We start from the raw sequence: 20,607 nt of genomic DNA on the forward strand, positions 1-20,607 counted from the left end.
AACAATGGTACTTGAATTTATATTTAACATAAAGAATAATGCACACATTGTTAGAAACTATTACATTAACAAGAGAATGCTAATTTTTTTAGTAATTATAGAAAACATAATTGAAAAAACATTTAAGTTTTAGAAAAAAATGGTTATGGTTGAAATGTAATATCATTTCTAAAGTAATATCTTAGTAGAATTAGTATAATAAATTATTTTTGTGTAATTTGCATTTCTTTGTAGTGTGAATTTCTTTATTCTATACATTTCTTTGTCACAAGATTTCATTAAAGAATTTTTGTATTAAATTTATCACATAGTAATACATGTTAGTGAATCAAAAAATCTTGGAAATGTAAATTACGGCTAAAAGATCAATAGAAAAGCCTCAATCAAATGTGAATAAGAAATGTATTGATGCAATTCTAAAAAAGCATAATCTATTTCACTTAAACAATTTTGCATATGGTATAGGAGATTGTTGGATATAATGCTAGAAGGCATAAAGACAACCCAAAGCTAAGTAGACTATGACTCGTAGTCATCTACTTCAAATTATACCTATTTTCATAATGTAAAATTGCCAAGCATTACAATTTCCTTTTGGTAGGTTGGTATTCTTCAAAATGTAAAATCGAGAGAGAAATCATTAGCTTACCTATTTTCTTTGTTGTTCACTCCAACCTATAGAATCCAACAATAGAAGATAAATTATTCATTGAATCAACCCAGAAACACCAGAGTTTGTATTGCATAATTGTCTGCTAGATAACGATGCTACTAATAATATTATGCTTGCATACAATATGTGAGCAATTGGTATGGATTGTACTAAATATTATCAAACAGGGAAAGTATTTGTGCAATTAATTCAAGAAAATTACCATCATATGGAGAAATCAAATATTTTTGCACATCAATAAGCTCAACTCCTCACATTTTTTTTTTCACGTGGAAAAAAGTCGTAATTTATATTCATATTGAAATAAATTACATTTTGTAGATGCTTAGATCATATGCAGATCGCTGTCCATGAATAGGACAAGTATACTCGAAAAAAGAATAAAATAAAAAAATTACAATTACATCAAAGCCTATACTTTCCTGCCCTTCTTCTTCTCCACCCTACGCCAACCCTGTGAGTCAGAAGGGGGAACAATGATGGCCTGTGAGTATTCCTGCGTGTTCGCTGGTGGTTCTTTGTCAGATTCTGATCCTTCTGATCCATGGGTTCTTTTGTTGCCACTAGCTTCCGGCCGTGGCGTTTCCTGCTGCCGAACATGGTCTGCCATTTGCGGGTCTGGTGCTTTTTCTTCATGTGTACCATTCTGTTCCATATTTATATCTGGTTCCTCTTGATTCACTTTATGCTCTGGCTGATTGTCCTCTTCTTCCAGCGGTTCTGTATTCTGCCACCCATTTGGCTTTTTTGGCTGTTTTTTGTTTCCTTTTGTATTCTTTCTGGCCAGTGGGCAAGAATTTTGAAGGTGTCCTGTTTGCTGGCAGCTGCGGCATCTGAATGCTGTGTTTTCATAGTCTAGGGGCTGTATCCTCTCAGTGTTATTATAGATTAATGATATTTTATCAGGCAGCCCCTGACTCAAGTCCACTTCAACGCAAATTCTGGCAAATGTGTATATCCCTCTGCTATTTCTGTCTTCATCAACTTTTAGGAATTTCCCCAAGGAATTCCCAATGGCATATAATACTATGGGGTGCCAGAGATGTAATGGGAGGTTGTGAAGCCTCACCCAAACAGGTGTTGTTGTGATTTTCATAGTATTAGGGTCGAAATCAGTAAACCAAGGGGTAACAAAGAGACCTGCACTACCCCAAAACCAAGGCCCCTCATTGATGATGTTGTCCCTTTCTTCCTCTGTGTGGAATTGAACAATGAAAAAACCTTTTGAACATAGGTATATATTACATTCTGGTGTCCAGCGGGAATGTATCCATTGATGTAAAGCATTTGATTTTGGCCAGAAACCATTGAATCTACATATTACAGCATGTTTTGTGAAGTCAGAGTGTATTGTAGTTACCTCTGGTATAGTAACTTGTAGCATTGCATGTTCCAGATTTTGTTCTACTATATGTGGCCCAGGTTGTTCTGGTGGTAACATTGGTTTGACCTGCATCTTTCCCTTCCCCTTTACTGCATCCCGAAAGGAGCCTGAGGTCTTTGAGCCAGATCCATTGCAGCCTCCACGCAGTCTTAGATTAAGGTATATGGTTGTATCCTGACAGATCCCATATTCCTGTAGAGTAAGATGGTCCTGTAAGCTACGCCCTGCACAAATCAGGTTCTGGTGTCTTATGGGAATTCCAAGTTGGATTTGTATTTTGTTTTTTAGCTCTTGTATGTTTGAATTCTTGCTGAGTCGCATGCAGCAGTGGCTGCCCCCTGTTTGTTTGATGAAGATCTGGATCCAATCTTTACCCTGGCAATCCCCTGTTTTTTTAATTTTTTCCATCCCATGGGGTTTCCAGATCTGGCTGTCCCTTGGTAATGGCTCCCAGGCAGAGCCCCATGGTATGTAGGTGCTCAGATCTACATCATATATTAATAGAACAGCATTCTGATATTCTATAAAATGGGTTTTTCCTTCATACCTTAAATATAAGCTGCGTTTTTCCATCCTGAAAGCTCCATTTTTACTGAAGAACGCTCCCTCGCTCAAAACGCTTGTGCCGATCCTAGGGTAATCGAGTTCCTTCTTTTCCTTCGCAGGGCAGCACGCAATTTTCATTGCCAAGTTTGGTTTGCACGGAATCGAGGCTCCACTGAAACTCCCGACTCTGTAATCTGTAGGGCCAAGCAAAGGCCATACGTTCTCTAACCATTGCTTCTCACACGGGATTGCAATGGCTGGGATCAGATCCCTCTCTGAGATCAAATCTCGGTTGGGCATTTCATCAAACAGTTGTCTCACATCCTCCTTGGATTTGAAATATGAAGGCGCCCGTATCTGGGTCAGGAGATCCAGCTTGATTTTGACTAAACCCTTGCTGGGCTTACTCGTCTTCTTGCATCCCTCAAACTTATGAGAGCCTTTCACTATGGTTAGCTTGCCGGAATTTGTCAGATTCTGGAACTGTGCCTTAAGTTTCGTCTTGAAAACAGGGAGCAGATCAGATTTAAACTTTTCGCTCCCGTACTTCGCTATCGCATGAGGGCTAGATCCGCCACGCTCTTTCAAAGCCACTGTGGCTTCAGAAATCCTCTGGAAATAAGGGAGATGTGCAGGCGGGGGTTTGGAACCCTTGGCAGCCTTCGACTTCTTTTCCTTCAGGTTTTTCACCTTTTTCTCCTTCGGTTCCTTTAAGAGCTTTTCTTCAACCGCTTTGACAGCTTCATTCGCCACAGGCTTGGCAGGGACGGTATCTGCAACAGGATCAGTGGAAGCCATGGATAAGAGCCGAGATCGCTGTTTTTTCCTACCGCTCAACTCCTCACATTAATATAGTTTTTACTATAATTGTAGTTGTTTTACCTATAGTATGCAGTTTGGTACTAGGAAGAGAATGGAGTTTCCCCTTATGAGGGTATATAATGAATGATGCCAGTTGCATGATACTCCCAAATAAAGAAGGTTGATTAACAAATGTTTACTTGTGAACAAAAGAATCCAATTTTTTTTAGAAGAAAAAAGTTGAATTAGTTTCCAATTACATTGACACTCTTCATGGTAATTACATTGTCTTAAGTGATGTAAATTTTGTAAATAATAGTGACCAAATTTCATTTATAGGTTTTCCAGAAATGTGCTTTGATGGTGCTTCTTCAATTGTCAGACAAGAGCTGGTGTAACATTAAAAAATCCTCAAAGGGAATGGTTTCCAAATGCATTTCGCTTACAATTTGACTATACCAACAAGGAAGTTGGATATAAAGCATTTATTCAAGGTTTGATACTTTCCCATCAATTGAAAAATTAAAGATATTATTATTATGGGAGATTATGAATTGATTTTCAATTAAATTTCGAAAAAGTATAACACCAAGAAGAGTAAATTAAAAACTTATGATGGAAGAGTTTGTGAATTGATCCAAATTTTTTATTCCTTCAACATATTATTTATTCCACAGGAAAAGAAATCAGGAAGATGATTCTTAACCCATTCATAATTCATTTCGTGTTGAAATAATATTATTTTCATCTATTCTAGATAAAAAAATAAAAATAAAAAAATATAAAATATAAATATAAATATAAATAAATAAATAAAATTAAAAATAAAAAATAAAAAAGAAATAAAAAAATAAAAAAATAAAAAATAAAATAAAAAAAATTGCGGATATTGAAAATGAAGAGCATAGTGTTGAATTTCTTGCTAAAGAAACTGATGAAAAGGAAGAATTAAGAAAAAATCATAATGACAAAATACCTATGTATTTTGAATATTTATTCACTTGAGATGATCAAGTTCAAATTAGTAAATTATCAGAAGAATCATCAATTAAGAAGATCCAAGAAGTTCAGAAGATGAATATTAGAAATCCACAAAATCTAATCTAGTAAATTCAGGAAGTACATGTGTTGAGCATAAAGTAGACTTATATATATATAAAGGATTTCCAATGCGCTTTTGCTTAGGTTTATCGTGATTTGGAAGAATAGGATAAATCAATCATACATTGCATTATTCCTTTGAAGGACATATCCCAGCAAGTCAAACAGAAGCCAAGGATAATCAATCCTAAGTTAGAACCATTGGTCAAATTAGAAATTGAAAAAATAGAAAATGTCGATATTATACTTCCAATTAGACTTTCTAATGGGATTTCAAACCCAATTGAAGTTAGAAAGAATAATGGATAAATCCAAGTATGTATTGATTTCTGAGACCTCGGCAAGGCTTCTCTTAAAGATAACAGTCATTTACCAAACATGGAGATGTCATTACAAAAAATCATGAGTTTTGCAATAATAAATATGCTAGATGGATTTTCAAGATCTAATCAAATATTGGTAATTGATTAAGATAAACATAAGATGGGATTCACCATATCTAGGGAACTTATGCTTATATGCAGATGCCATTTGGATCAAAAAATGTGGGTGATACATTTCAGAGAGCCATGGATCATGCATTCAAGGAGATGATAGTAAAGAGCATGATTTATTATCAAGATGATCTAATAGTCTACTCTAAGTTGAGAGCATCTCATTTTTGACATTTGTTTTTTGAAATATGTAGGCTATATGGAATATATCTAGATCCAAAGAAATGTTAAGTTCCATTTTCTAAAGGGTGGTTACTTTTCCAAAGGCTACAACATGATGCAAAGATGTTCAATCATTATTTGGGAAGATAAACATTATTTGAATATTTGTGTCACATTGTGCTTCAATCATTAGACCTATAAAGATATTGTTAAAGAAGTATCAAAGGTTTGAATGGACCGATAATCCATAGAAGGCTTTCTTGGGCATAAAACAACAATTCCTTCAGCTCCAATGCTTATCAGCCCATATTTTGGGAAATATTTCACCTTATATTATTCTGCTTCCAAAAAAAACTATACTCTTAGTATTACACAATAGAATAAATTGAATCAATAGCATATCTCATTCACGAGTAAGTGTTTGTAAGAATATGAATTAAAATACTCTCCTATGAAAAAATAAGCGTACACATTGGTTAAAGTTGTTCTATATTTCAGAAATTATATCTTGATATTTCATGTAATTGCTTACATACCATATCCACCTATGAAAATTATGTTAACACAAAAACTCATAGGAGGGAAATGGGAAAATTGGTTGGCCAAATTACAAAAGGAGAGAATGTTATTGAAATAAAGCCATTAAAAGATTTAAAAATACAAGGATTATGTAAAATGAATGGTGTAAAGAAGCAGTCAATATTGAACCACCTCCCTTTTCTCAAAAAAAAATCATTGTTGAAATCTGAATGGTACAAACATATTATATTTTACTTAGTTAGGACAATTTGCAAATGGAATGGAAATCAAAGAAAGGACACTAAAAATGGAATCCAATGTTTATTTGATATTTTCTAGAATTTTATTTAGAAGAAATCATGGTAGAATTTTACTAAGACGTATTAGCAGTCCCAAATATGTGGCGCTCATTAAAGAAATTCATGAAGGTGTTTGTGGAGGCCACTTATGTCTGGGAATTACTTCTCATAGAATTCTTAGAGTTGGATTTTATTACCCCACACTTTTCAGAGAGGTATATTATTTTGTGAAGAAACATGTTCCATGTCAAAATTTCTCAGGAAAGGAAAATAAATTTATTGTGCTCCTAAAGGCAATCACGATCAACAGTGTTTTTTCTCAATGGGGCTTGAATTTTATTGGTCCTATAAATCCTAAATATAGCATGTGATATGCTTGTATCATAATAGCCACTGATTATTTTACCAAATAGCTTGAAGTTGTAATTCTAAATCAAGCCAACACAAAACATATCATATAATTTTTAGAAGGAAACATTCTAGCAATATTTGGTGTTCTAGAAAAAATGATTACAGATAATGGATCAATATTTTTTGGTTTAAAGATTACAAGTTTTCATGGTAAGTTTGGAATATTAATGGGAAATATTCTAATTATTATCCACAAGAGAATGGATTATCCAAATAAAAAAATAATTATTTGATACAAATTCTAATGAAAACAATTGTTGAAAATCAAAGGAATTGGCATAAAAAGTTATCAAAATATTTACAGACCAACAGGATGCCACCAAAGGGTAGCACAGGTCAATCTTCAATTTGTTTGGTATATGGAAAGGATGAAATATTTCATATACATATGGAATTCAATGTATTGGCTATAGCAACCGAAATTCAAGATGAGGAAGGGATCGCATACATGCAAATTGTTGCCCACCAAAAGTGGGTACCCCTAGGAGAGCACTTCTTCTATTCATCTTCTTCTAGTCATCTTCTTATAGCTGGAAGCCAATAGCCCCTGATAGAAACCTTGTAGTTGATGTGATGTGCCATTTTATCTTCGCTCCCTGCATTAGTTGTATGTCTCATTTCCCATCTATTAAGAGCATATGTTAAAAGTTAGTAAATATGACCCAAAAGGTATGTTTTTCATTATGAAATCAAGTGCTTATGCTTGTTTTTCATTTGGGCATTTTAGGCATTGATTATTGGGTGACTTGGAAGAAGGAATGGATTTCACCATGGTTTTGTTCCCTAAACTTAAATAAGAGTTAATCTTCAATCCTAGTCTCGTGGGATCTCCCCTATTAGCTTATGGCTTTAAGAAGGGCACTACTTGGCAAACCCCAATTTTGGTAGCATGGTCTTGTTTTCGCGTTCCAAATTTTTCACTCCCCTCCACACATTACAGGCTCTACTTCACCGTTTTCCCTCTCTTGATCCACATGACCATTGGGTCCACAAGGTATAGCACACCCCTCCCCTAGTCCACATATCTAGGTTGAGCCTGAAATGTTTCTCCATAGGTTGATTTAGCGAAAAGAAATTTAAAAGCATATCATGGCCACAAGAAAGAAACAAAGGAAAAATAAAGCCATAAAATGAAAAATATGGTCAGGACATTTATATAGCACGTGGGAAAAATCCAAACATGATCTCTACCCCTTATCATTACGGCCATCACCTGGTTCCTAGGGCCCATGAGTGCCCCTCACATCATTAAAGGAACCCATGCATGCCCCAACCCCTTGTGGGCGATGAACTACCCTACCTTAAGGGGCTAATAATTGCTTTACATCATTCATATTATGCTCTCATTTCCTGGAGTAGAAATACAAAGAAAAATCAAGAAAAAACAAAAGGAAAATAAAGAGGGGTGGAAAAACAAAGGTTGGGGTAACTCATGTAACCATGATTTCTCCATCCTCACAATTCTATGCTCAATATGTGGACTTCCATCATCATTGTATCCTTGTACCCATGGAATTTGGCCCTGAGACCCCTTTATCCCCATCCATTCATCATTATTCATATGCCACCTATTGAATGAAGGATGTACCAGGGACATGTCTTTCCCCTTAGGGGCTAGGATCACTTATTAACCACTCCTACCTAGGGATTTAACACTATTTCGAGATCAAAACCCCAAATTTGAAAGAGAAGCCCATATGAAATCTCAATTTTCCTTTGATTAACAAGCTTGCTTCACTTAAATGCATTAATGATTAATTGTACCTAATTTTGAAGATGCAACATTGGACATTATGTGTGATTGGCAGGTGGTTTCCATCATGGGTTGGGCAACTTTACTAGGGCCCACATCCACTAGAGGAGCATATGACACCCTTCAAGTGAAGTGTTGAGAGCCATGAGACTCCTATTACTTACAGAGCATCACTCCATTCCATGGGCACCTTCAACACCACAGTGGTTTGTTCTTTGCCCCACATTATTAATGAGACAATGCACTTGGACTAGTATGCTCCCAAACGACTTAGAAGTGCAATTATGGTTTGGAAGTTGATCCAAGGCTCAGATGAGCTTTGTTTCACCCCTTGAGACATGGGAGGGATAACACCAATCTCTGAGCCCTCAATGTTGGAGCAGAATTAGGCTATTTGATCACCAGGAGACCCATGAGACCCATTTTGTGCCCCAAACACAAAACCAGGGTTCACATACTGATTTGCATGGATATATAGGGGCCAACACGTAGAGGATAATTTTGGATCCCTCTTGACTCAGTTTGGCACCAAGGGAGTTGAACACATGCCTTGAAGAGGCCCATGCAATGATTAAATGAACATTTTGACCCTCTTATGGGTTAACTTTTATGATTTCACATTGGCTATGTGGTTGGCTTGTGACCATAATTAGTTTTTGCCTTCCATTTGAAAATAAGAGTGGATTTAGGCTAAAATTAGACTTGATTGGACATGTATAAATATGAGAGACCTCATTTAGTCTCTCATCATCATCACGCTTGGAATTCGATCTCTTGAGAGAAATTCACATTTGTTCCTTCTTGGCTATTGGAGGTTCTTGGAATGCATTTTGATGTTTGGAAGTTTTTTGGATTGTCTTTAGAGCTATTTCTTTGGTGAATGGATGGATATACAACATGTTATCTTGTAAGTTCCTATTGTTGAAGTTTATCATTTTTAATATGTCTAATGTATGGAACTGTTGCTTCTAGATTATGCTTATTTGTGCCCTAATTTGTTGAAGATAATTTTTGGAAAGCTATCAAGTTGAGAATTTTATATGTTACTAATTGTATAACATGTAATAAATGTTCCTAGTGGAGGAATTCATATAACTCTCCATTAGAGTCCATTTATCATTAAGTGGGTAAATGTTGGAATTTTGATACCTAGGGCATCAAATTTCAACCTCTTTAACAATAAATTTGGCTTACCTATCACATGCTTGAATCCATATGCCTAAAGAACAAGGAACTTGTCCAAGTCATTGGTGATAAATACTAACTTTTATCCATAGTTTTCTCCCCTTAAATTTGGTCCTTTTAAGGCTAGGGAAAAAATCTAGGGCTTGCAGCGAAATTTTAGGGAGGAGGCATTGTAGAAATATAAGAGACTAAAAATCTGGCCTAGGGTATTGGCTACTTGACCTCCAAGTTTGGTGGGAATCCACTTATATTTCATCCATAAAATTTATTTCCCTATGTGTTGCTCCAAGAGGGAAACCCCAGTTTCTTCTGCCTCAACTTGAGGACTTTCTTGACAGTGGTATGAGCTTAGTACTTGTCGAAGTATATCTCAAAAAGACTTTTCTTTCGAGCCTTGACCTTGTGAATACTTATCACCATAAAAAATATCAAAACCCTAGGTCTTGAGCCTTCCTTTTTTAGGGATTTTCTTTGAGATTTTTTTGCTTCTTTGAAGCCTTGAACCATTATTGTGTCTATCTCTTGAATGCATTCTAGATTGATCACTTTATTCCTTATACCCAACATATATATTTCAATTTATCTCCTTCCTACCTGGAATCCTCCCATCGGTGAAATTCCATAAACAGTAGGAGGTTTTAGCTAAGGTGACATTAGGCCTCTACCTCATTGTTAACACTTTGGCTAGCTTTTGTCTTGCAAGGTTTCCCTCTCCAAGGCCTGCCAAATTTTATGGTAACATAAACATTACTATACCAATTGATCCAAATAAAAGATAAAAGGGAAAAAGCGTTCAAGAACATTCAGAAAAGGCAAGAAATGATACTAGACACTTCAAAGGAGGAGCTACGAAAAAAAAGAAAAATTCCAAAGTGAACTAGTTCTATTATGGAATAAAGGCAAATAAAAACCTGCAGTGCATACTAAATTTGAAGAGTTATGGATATGATCATATCTAATAGAAAATATTTGTGGTTTTATTCATGCACATTAAAAGGAATGGATAGTAAACTTTTGAAGTTGTCAATTAACGGGAAACATCTTAAGCACTTTTTTGCCTAAGTCTATTCGTGGTCCTTATATTATAGAAATCTAACATTTGTATATATTCAATATGCTTCACATTCAACTCTTCCATGTAAATAAAAGAAAAAGGATTTTGACTCCATTCCCAATGGATTCAAGGCCTCCTAGATTTTAGTAACGCACAGGGGGTCATTATACCACAGTTGGGTCTAATATGTTGATATGTTTTTATGAATTAACTCAACTCAAACTAAACCATCATTAATTTTCATCAATCATTCATACTTCTCCTATCTCTATTAAAAAATTCCACAATTATACATAGCTTCAAAGCATTGTGGAGAAATTTCACCATGAACAAGAGTTATGCACCTTGTGTACTTTTCACTCCACACATCTGCATATAGTTAGTCCCACATTACTATAATACTTAGCCATTTCTCACTTGATGTGAAAAATACCTTTTGTCCATTCCTCTACACATCCATTTCTTCGCACATCTATTCCTCCACACACCTTTCCTTCTGCACAACTACTTTTCCACACTCTTGTTTCTTTGCACATATGAGAGTTCAACCCTATGATACCATATATTCTTATAAACACGGTTTTTCAAATCACAATCTATAGTTAGTGAAATTTGTGAAAATATCATTTTTCCTCCTTTCATGGATAATTCAAAGCTCGTTTAAGAAATCCCAATATTCAAGGTAAAAAGGTGGTGATATGGCATTATGTGAATCAAATTTCCTATTATTCCATGCAAGACATGCCCTAGATTATTAACTCCCAATTATGATTCTCACATGTCTCGGTGAATTTGGTATGAGATGAAGGGATGTATTAGTATATTTTACATGTATATTGAGCTTTTAAATAGCTAAGAGATCTATAATACAACATTTGACGTATCACATATATGAAAGTCCCTTCAAAGATAAAGTAATATGGTTAGTAAACAAAAGGAGTTCTTTTGTGGGGATATAGTTAATTCACTTTCTTGACAAGATAAAAATTTCCATTGGTCAATGGCATGACAGTGGTATTTAAATTCATCACCTATGTAGAAGCTCAATAGTAAAATTTAGACTACAAGTCTTACAAATGTTGGATGTGTTCCTGAAATTTTTTATTTCAAAGAAGGTGTTTCTTGGTGCACACACCATTTTGATTCTAAAACTAGGATTGTTAAATTTTCTATGCAAGGGAAGATATCAATCATTTTGATTCCAAAATCCATTAGGAAAATGTTGAAGCTTCTAGCTCCAAACAGGAAACTTAAATTACTTGAGGCAAATGCTTTCCTTGATTCTCAGGGTATGGGAGTGAATATTTTTGGAGAATTCATGGCTCAATTAGTGCATATGCAAACCATTTTTTATTCTATATATCTTAGTGCCATCAAATCCCTACGGACATATCTTTGTTGTTTTCTTTTATAATGGGACATGGCCCAACATCTCATATATCTAGGTCAATCCTATACATCTTGTATTATTCTTTCAAGAAGGATATTATCTTCAACTAGGGTGAGGTAATTTCCAATAATATTTCTTTTTAATTAGCAAATTATTTAAAGACTCAAATATTCTTTATGGCAACATATCTGTTGATAGTGATAGTTTAACATAATTTGTTCAACTACCTACCTATTAAGAGAAATATGAATCCTAAAACACAACCATTGTAGTTCTAATATCCTATTTTATGGAAACATAAACCATCATTTCATATGTGCCTTGTCCAAGAAAAATTTGTCAAGGATTTTAGATACATGTTAAATGGATTTGAAACACCAAGGTTAACTCAACAAGCACAATATTTCCTAAGGGGAAAAGGCGTACAAGTGCAAGAATACAATCATAAATATATTATTCTTTATGGGTACCAAGACATTCCTTTGTTGCTCCCTCTTTTTTATTTATGAAAGGTATTTTATCAGACATATATGTAAGAAAAAATGTTCCTGATAAATTCTATTTGACAAGAAAAATAAAAAGCAATTTTATTTCGTTACCATTCAAGAATTGAGAAGTTGTGGTGAAGATCTCTTCACATTTAGCAAAGTTATCTAAATTGTTGAAAACCTTCAATTTAAAAGAGGATAACCTTGTCCAAGGTTTTGATCTTGAGGGATTATTTTCTCAACATCAATCATAATTAAGATATGGAAATATGTTTACTAAGAATGTAAAGGGAACTAGAGATAATGAAGTGGAAACTTCAAGAGAAAAAAATAAAGCTACACATGATGATGATTTAGTCACACAAGTCAGTACCAACTCAGGGAAAAAGAGAAAAATTGAGAAGAGGGGGACAAACCTTGCAAACATACAACCTCATTAGCTCAAATGACTTTTCAAAGTTCATCCTTAACACTCAAATAACAAGAGACAACTACAATAAGAGGAGAGAGTAATGAACAACATTTTGGTGGAGATGAAGGTGAAAATCCGCCCCTTGTGTCGATTTGGAAAAATATCGTGTTACTTCATTAAGCAGTAGCAAAAGTTCTAATAAAAGGGGATCAAATTATTAAGGACCCATCAATATTGACGTAGATAGTGTTACAATACCTAATTGGGTAGCATTACATCTCACAAAAATTTAGAGAATAATGAAAGAAATTACTACAAAGGATCCAACCATATTTGAAGAGCAATCATTAATCATGCATAGTACTCACTATGACAAAGTCGAAAATAAGTTATGAATTTAGAAGGCATATGTTAAGAACAAGAAGGTGACACGAAAATGGAATTCATGGGTAGATGTATCATGAGTTGAACCTACCAAACTTCTTAAATTACATATGACCACTAGGGATTCCCTTCCTTGTTCTATTATAGAGAAAGATATTGAAAACATGCAACTAAAAAGGAAAATTAGTGACCTTGAAGAAGCTCTAAATATTATATATTTATTCACGCCCCCTCTAGTTATTGCATCCCCAGAACCTACACCACTAGTCACACCCAGCACACTAAACAAAATTAAGAAAGCATCCAAGCTATTGAATGGGATCATAACTTATGTCATGAATAATATCAATAACTGACTAAGTACCATTGAAGAAGCATGGGAGATATGCTTATACTTAAAAAAAATTTCTCATAGGATTTCTTATTTCAATGACTATTTGCAAAAAGACTTGGAACATGATTAATGTTTTGCTAAAAATGATTTAAAAACATTTATTACTAAATTTCTACCCTTAGTGATTTCTAGAACACACAACAAGGAATTTAGAATAGGAAGTGAATAAAGAATATCAAAGTGGGATGGTATGCCATAATTCAAATGTTAAAGGATTTTATTTTTGAATGAACGAAAATTAATGGCTATAGGAGTAATGACTTATTAAAAGCAAGAAAAATTTTGAAGACCTTCGAGGCTAGCCAAATAATTAGAGACTCCATGTTAATTCCAAAGGATATGATAAAAGAAAGTCATCAAACATCATAGGGTAATGAAGTTGATTATTTAACAGAATTCCTAGAGGAATAAATCAAGAAATTATTAGTTATATTCATGAATGATGATGAATATCAATTGTCGACTATTGAACAATTATGCTCAGATTTAAAATAAATTTAAGAGGAAATATTTTCATTAAGGGTAAAACAACATATTATTGTTCCACCTATGAAGGAGTATATTGAAGAATGGCTTAAAAAATCATTGAATAAAATCATTAATCATGAGCAACTACCCAATTGTTACATTGATAGACATATGAAACCAATAAATACTCCTATGCTTGATGTTGCTAAGGAGAGAGGGGATCCATTCCACTAGTAATTTTTCAGCATGTATGTTTTATTTTATTTGAAGCAATTTCCCATGCTTTTTCATCACTGTTTTTTATCATCCATTTTTGTGAATTGTGTTACATAGTCAAAAAACCAATCCTTGACTGATTTCTCTTATTTTCTTCCAAGTTACTATATTATTTATTGGCCCATGAGATCCCCATACCAATCCTTTAGAGATTAATGCATTTAAGTTTCATATAAGTATCAGGATTTTTGTAGAGTGCTTTAGGCACCTAATTTACTTGATTTCAAATATGCATTATTATTTTTTACTCTCATAAAGAGCTATTTTTGGGAGGACTTTATATTTTTCATTTCATGGACTTGTGTTAACCCTGAGATCTCGTGAATTTTCTCCTGTGAATCTTTATGATATTAAATGAATGAAATTATTTTAGAACTCTCTAAAATATTTGGGCCATCTCTTTTATTTTTTGTCTATGTATTAGCTTCAAATGTGTTTTATTCATTATATGTGAGTGTATCTATATAGTGGAATGAATTGTTCATGAGATAATATTTACCAAATTTTATTATTCATTATTTTGTTTAAAATAACATGGTTCACTCACAAGTGAATGTATTGAATGCTTGAATTATCATTATTGATTAGATTTGAAAATATGAGTGTAAAAGAGGAGCACCACCTCTATAGAAACATAAAAGAGCTTCAATCATACCCTGGCAGGCTGACTCAGTCCTTAACTAGGAAAGAGATCAACACCTACCTACTTTCCTTTGTAGTTGGATCCAACCAATAGAATCCAATAATAGAAGGTACCTTATTAATTGATTCAATTTAGAATATCAACACTAAATCTATTGATCCCTAAGAACCTTTCTTCATTTCACATATAAACTAAACTTTGACTTAAATCATAGGTCCCTAAAAAAACTATCGCACCTATGCTTACATCATTTAGACTAGATGACCATATTGGAATTCATCATATGGGATTTTCATTTACATAGTCTTAGTAATACCTTAGCCAAGTTTGGATCTAGTAATTGATAGCACCACCTCTTGAATTGGTATATTGGCCACTTCTAAGCCTCCTTTCAGGATGGATCTTTCCATCTAGTTTAACCCTTATATAATCTCCAACCATGCTATGAATATTTTATTTGAATGAAGAAATACAATGAATAAGATTTAGTGTAACCTTGAAGATGATATGGATTGCAACTACATGATATGACATTTTTCTCTAACCAAATATTTTCAATAACTTATATTCCATTCACATATAAACTAAACTTTGACTTAAATCATAGGTCCCTAAAAAAACTATCGCACCTATTCTTACATCATTTAGACTAGATGACCATATTGGAATTCATCATATGGGATTTTCATTTACATAGTCTTAGTAATACCTTAGCCAAGTTTGGATCTAGTAATTGATAGCACCACCTCTTGAATTGGTATATTGGCCACTTCTAAGCCTCCTTTAAGGATGGATCTTTCCATCTAGTTTAACCCTTATATAATCTCCAACCATGCTATGAATATTTTATTTGAATGAAGAAATACAATGAATAAGATTTAGTGTAACCTTGAAGATGATATGGATTGCAACTCCATGATATGACATTTTTCTCTAACCAAATATTTTCAATAACTTATATTCCCTCCAACATTAAGAATGAGTGTGTCTATTGGCATAGCTTTACTTATACCTTGTATTATTTAGATAGAAATTTTGGGAGGTTTCCATCATTGCTAAGGAAATCCTATCACTTTAGCTAAAATTAATGCATAAACGTTACCTAGGGGAATCTGAAGTCATTGACATAATTATAAATATTCTAGTTGCCTCATATAAAATAAGATGGATATATCTCCAGTTATTAATCTGAAATATCAAATTATGATTCATCATAACGTAAATGCATAATATCATCAATTTCTTACTTCATAGACATCATTAACTTAATTATGAGCAACCCTCATATAAATTCATAACGGCGAATCTCAATTCATTGACATCATTAAAAAAAATAAAAAAAAATCAGCGACATATTAACTAAACTTGACTAAAATCACATGTCCCTAAATGAATATCACACCTACTCTTATATCATGTAGAATACAAGAGGATTTTGGAATTAAAGAGTTGTAACATAATGTTTCAAAATTTGTGACATTGTTAATTGTCACTTTGTTCTCTAGCTAAAGTTTTTCAACAACTTAGATTCACTTCAACTTTCAAAGAAAGCATGTTCATTGGCATAGTTCTACTTATACATTATACTACTTAGTTTACAACTTTGAGAAGGTTTCAACCATCACTAAGGAAAAATGGTCACTTTAGATAGGAGTAATGCATAAACACTAAGGAGAATCTAGTGACTCTACCTGAAGGTAATGTTTGAACATTGATCAAGACAATAGTAATTGAATTTGTGTCTAATCTAAAGAGCAATGAACTTTTCAAAAACAATTACATTAACTATAAAATGTCATTTCTCTTAGAAATCATTAAAAAACATAGTTGCAAGAGATGCATTTGCTACTCTAAGAAAATAGTTATCAGTCCAAATGTCATGCCATCTTTGAAGTAGCGTCTCTTTGTAGAACAAGTATAGGAAATCATCCCCCTATAATTTATATATATCTATAGCATGCATTTGTTTATTCTATCCATTTCCTTATCACATGACCTCATTGAGTAACACTTGTACTATGTTTATCATGAAGTGATAGATGCCAATGAATCATAATGTATTAGAAATGCAATTGCTAAAACATCAATATAAAAGTCTCAATCATATATGAAAAAGGAAAATAAAGATATAATTTAGAAAAGAATAATATTTTGGTTAATTTTTTTTACATATGTTATAGGATATTTTCGGACATGATGTTGGAAGGATTAAGACAACCTTAATCTAAGATTACCATGGCACTCAATTGTCTACTTTAATGCATACCTTCTTATAGATTGTAAAATTGGAAAGAATTGAAATTGTTTTTGGTAGGATGATAATATTCAAAATGTAAAATTGGGAGGGAAAGAATTAATCTACTCGTTTTCTTTTGTAGCTAGCTCTAACCCATAGAATCCAACAATAAAAGATACCTTATTGATTGGATCAACCTAGAATCTTTTCACTGGCTCTAAACCCTCAGCAATATATCTTCATTGATGAGCTAGGAGATAAGTAAGCTCGCAAAAATATCACACTTCTCATTCTAAACCTCCTTTCATGATGCCTCTTTCCCTCTATTCTAAATTGTATCCAACCTTTGATCATGATACAACTTTATTCTTTGACTGAAACTATACCATGACTAGGATTCACTACAACCTTAAAGATGATATGGATTTCAACTGTGCAATATGGCTTTGTTATCTGGATAAAAATTTCCAACATCCTATATCCACTCCATATTTCAAAATTAGCATGTTCATTAACATAGTTCTACTTATATCTTTGATGATTTCAACTACAACATTAAGGAGGTTTACATCATCACTAAGGAAAATAATCACTTTACTTAAAAATAATGCATAAACATTAACTAGGGAAATCTCAAATGTTCGACATGATTATGAATATTTTTAGCTGCCTTGATATAAAATAAGATGGAGAGATCTCTAATTATTAATCTCAATATCCCATTCTGATTCTGCTGGACTTAAATACACAATATCATTAATTTCTCACTTCATAGATATCATTAACTTGATTATGAGAAATCCTCATACAAGGTCATAGGGGTGAATCTTAAGCTATTGAAGTCATTATGAGAAAAAAAAATTACCCACATATGAAATTAAATTGTCTTAAATGATGGGTCCCTAAAAAAATATCACACTTGTGGTTACATCATGCAAAATAGATGGGGATTTTGAATTAAAAAGCTATAGGGTATTGTTCTTGAAGATGTGATATAAAATAACATTGACATATCTCCAACTATTGATATTCACAATGTTACCACTACAACAAATCCCTATGACTAGCTCCCTTTTTTCCTTCCAAGGAGTATTTTAGTGTATTTTTCTCTAAATTTTTGAAAAAATCGTCGCTATTTATCGAGATGGTGCTATTTTTGGTGTTGTTTGCACTAACCAAAACATTTAGGAATTAACGTAGTCGATAATAGCAACGAAAATAGCATTGAAAATAGCGTTGGAAATAGTGTTGAAAATAGCGCCAGAAATAACGTCAGAAATAGTGCCATAAATTTCCCCATAAATAACACCAGTGATAGCGCCAAATTTAGCTCCTTTTTTGGCACCTAAATTATCATCTTGGTTAGCTCCCTTTTTAGTGTCGAATGTTCCTAAATAGTTAATTAATTGAGGTGATGGGGGTTAAGTGGATAGGGGATTTGAGGATTATGGAATTTATGGATTTTGGGTATATGGATTAAGGGTTAAGGGATTAGAGGTTAGGGTTTAAGGTATTAAGGGAAAGAGCTTAGGGATTTTGTGCTTACGGGTTAGGTAGTTTAATGGTTAATGGCTTAGGGATTATGGGTTAAGGGATTAATGTTTAAGTCATGATTAGGGCATAGGGGTTTATGGATTAAGGGATTAGGGATTAGGGATTAAGTGTTTAAGGGTCGATGGCTTAGGGATTAAGGGTACTTTGTGAATTAGGGCTTAAGGATTTAAAGGTCAATGCAGGCTTAGGGGTTAGGGGATTTAGGACTTTATCAAAACTCTTGAAATGTAATGGAATGTCTTCCAACATGCCCATCACCAATGTCATCCACCGATGTCGCACGGTGAGCAGTGAATGGGACCAATGTTGAAATTTCTTCAAACTATTCTTGTATGCATTGAAAATTGACATGGTTAGAATAGACACATGCCTTGATAGTATGTGAGGGTTTGAAGACTCAAGGATGCTTGATGTCCCCGCATAATCTTTGAGATCGTCCATGTTTGCATCAATGTTCATCATGCAGTCTCATTGTCATCATTCATCATTCCCATCAATGGAATATTTGTCAAAACTCCCTTGAAATGTCATGGAATGTCTTCAAACATGCCCATCACCAATGTCATCCATCGACGCTGCACAATGAGAAATGAATGGGGCTAACGTTGATTTTTCTTCAAATTGTTCATGTATGCGTCGAAATTTGACATGGTTATAGTAGACACATGCCTTGAAGGTATGCAAGCGTTTCAAGACTTAAGGATGTGTGACGTTCTTGCATAATCTTTGAGATCATCCACATTTTCATCAACGTTCTTCATGAAGTCTCATTTTCATCTTTTGTCATTCCCATCTATGGATTATGTGTTGAAACTCTCTTGAAATTTCAATATGGAATGTCTTCCAACATGCCCATCACCAATGTCATCCACTAATGTAGCACAGTGAGCAGTGAATGGAGCCAACGTTGAAATTTCTTCAATTGTTCCTGTATGCATCAAAATTTGACATGGTTATACTAGGTACATCCCTTGACGGTATGCAATGGTTTTAAGACTCAAGGATGTGTGACATCCCGACATAAACTTTGAGATCATCAACATTTGCATCAACATTCATCATGTAGTCTCATTGTCATTGTTCCTCATTCCCATCTATGGAATATTTTTCAAAACTCTCTTGAAAAGTCATGGAACGTTTTCCAACATGCCCATCACCAATGTCATCCACCAACGCTGCACAGTGAGCAGTTAATGGGGCCAACATTCAGATTTAGTGAGTATGGGGATTAAGGACTGTGGGCTAGTTATTAAGGTTTATAAGGGATATGGATAAGGTTTAAAAGGTCACACAATGAGGTTTATTAGGATTTATATATATTTTGGGCTATGGGATAGAGGGATTAAGGATTATGTAGGTTAGAAACTAGGGGTTTTTAATTATGTGTTAGGGTTTATTAGGGAAATTTGTTAAGGGTTAGGGTTTTTTTAAGGGTTATAAGGTTAGGATTTATAGGGGTTGGTATTTTTCATAGTGTTAAGGATTATAAGTTAATATAATAGTTCTCAACTATAGTGGATATAATCATTTCGGAATTTTGGTTATTAATACCAAGTCCAAAGGATATATGCATTTAGGGATAGGGCTTATTTGGTTTAAGATTTAAAAATGAAAAGGGTTTGAACGTGTCATATAGGTTATGTGTTAGGGAATATAGGAGTTAGAGAATATGTTTGTATATGGGATTAGGTTATGGATCATATATGTTATTGATGAACATATATAGTTTTTATTACTAAGAGTTTATTGGTGATAATGGTTACGTTTCAGGAGTTAAGGGTGATAGGGTTATGCTTTTGGGGATATAGTTGCTATGGCTACAAGGTATATTAGATAAAAGATGTTAGGGTTCAAAATTAGTAGGTGTTAAGGGTTATACTGGCTTGGGATTATATTTTTTTATGTGTTATACAATTTAGGGGTGATAAGGCATGAACATTGTTGGGTTATAGAATTGTCATTTTTTTCCTACTTATTTTC

At 33.7% G+C, this 20,607-nt stretch overlaps 1 protein-coding gene across 1 annotated transcript; it reads right to left on the reverse strand.

The window, feature by feature from the left end:
• Nucleotides 1-1,001: 1,001 nt before the first annotated feature.
• LOC149167452 (uncharacterized) lies at nt 1,002-3,486 on the reverse strand. Its single transcript, XM_089431537.1, has one exon. The coding sequence runs from the start codon at nt 3,399-3,401 to the stop codon at nt 1,086-1,088; it is 2,316 nt and encodes a 771-aa protein (XP_089287663.1). The 5' UTR covers nt 3,402-3,486; the 3' UTR covers nt 1,002-1,085.
• Nucleotides 3,487-20,607: the final 17,121 nt, after the last annotated feature.

Source organism: Pinus tabuliformis, chromosome 5_1, assembly GCF_031772625.1.
Source record: "Pinus tabuliformis cultivar Carrire ecotype Pingquan chromosome 5_1, CPIR1, whole genome shotgun sequence".
Lineage (NCBI taxonomy): Eukaryota > Viridiplantae > Streptophyta > Pinopsida > Pinales > Pinaceae > Pinus > Pinus tabuliformis.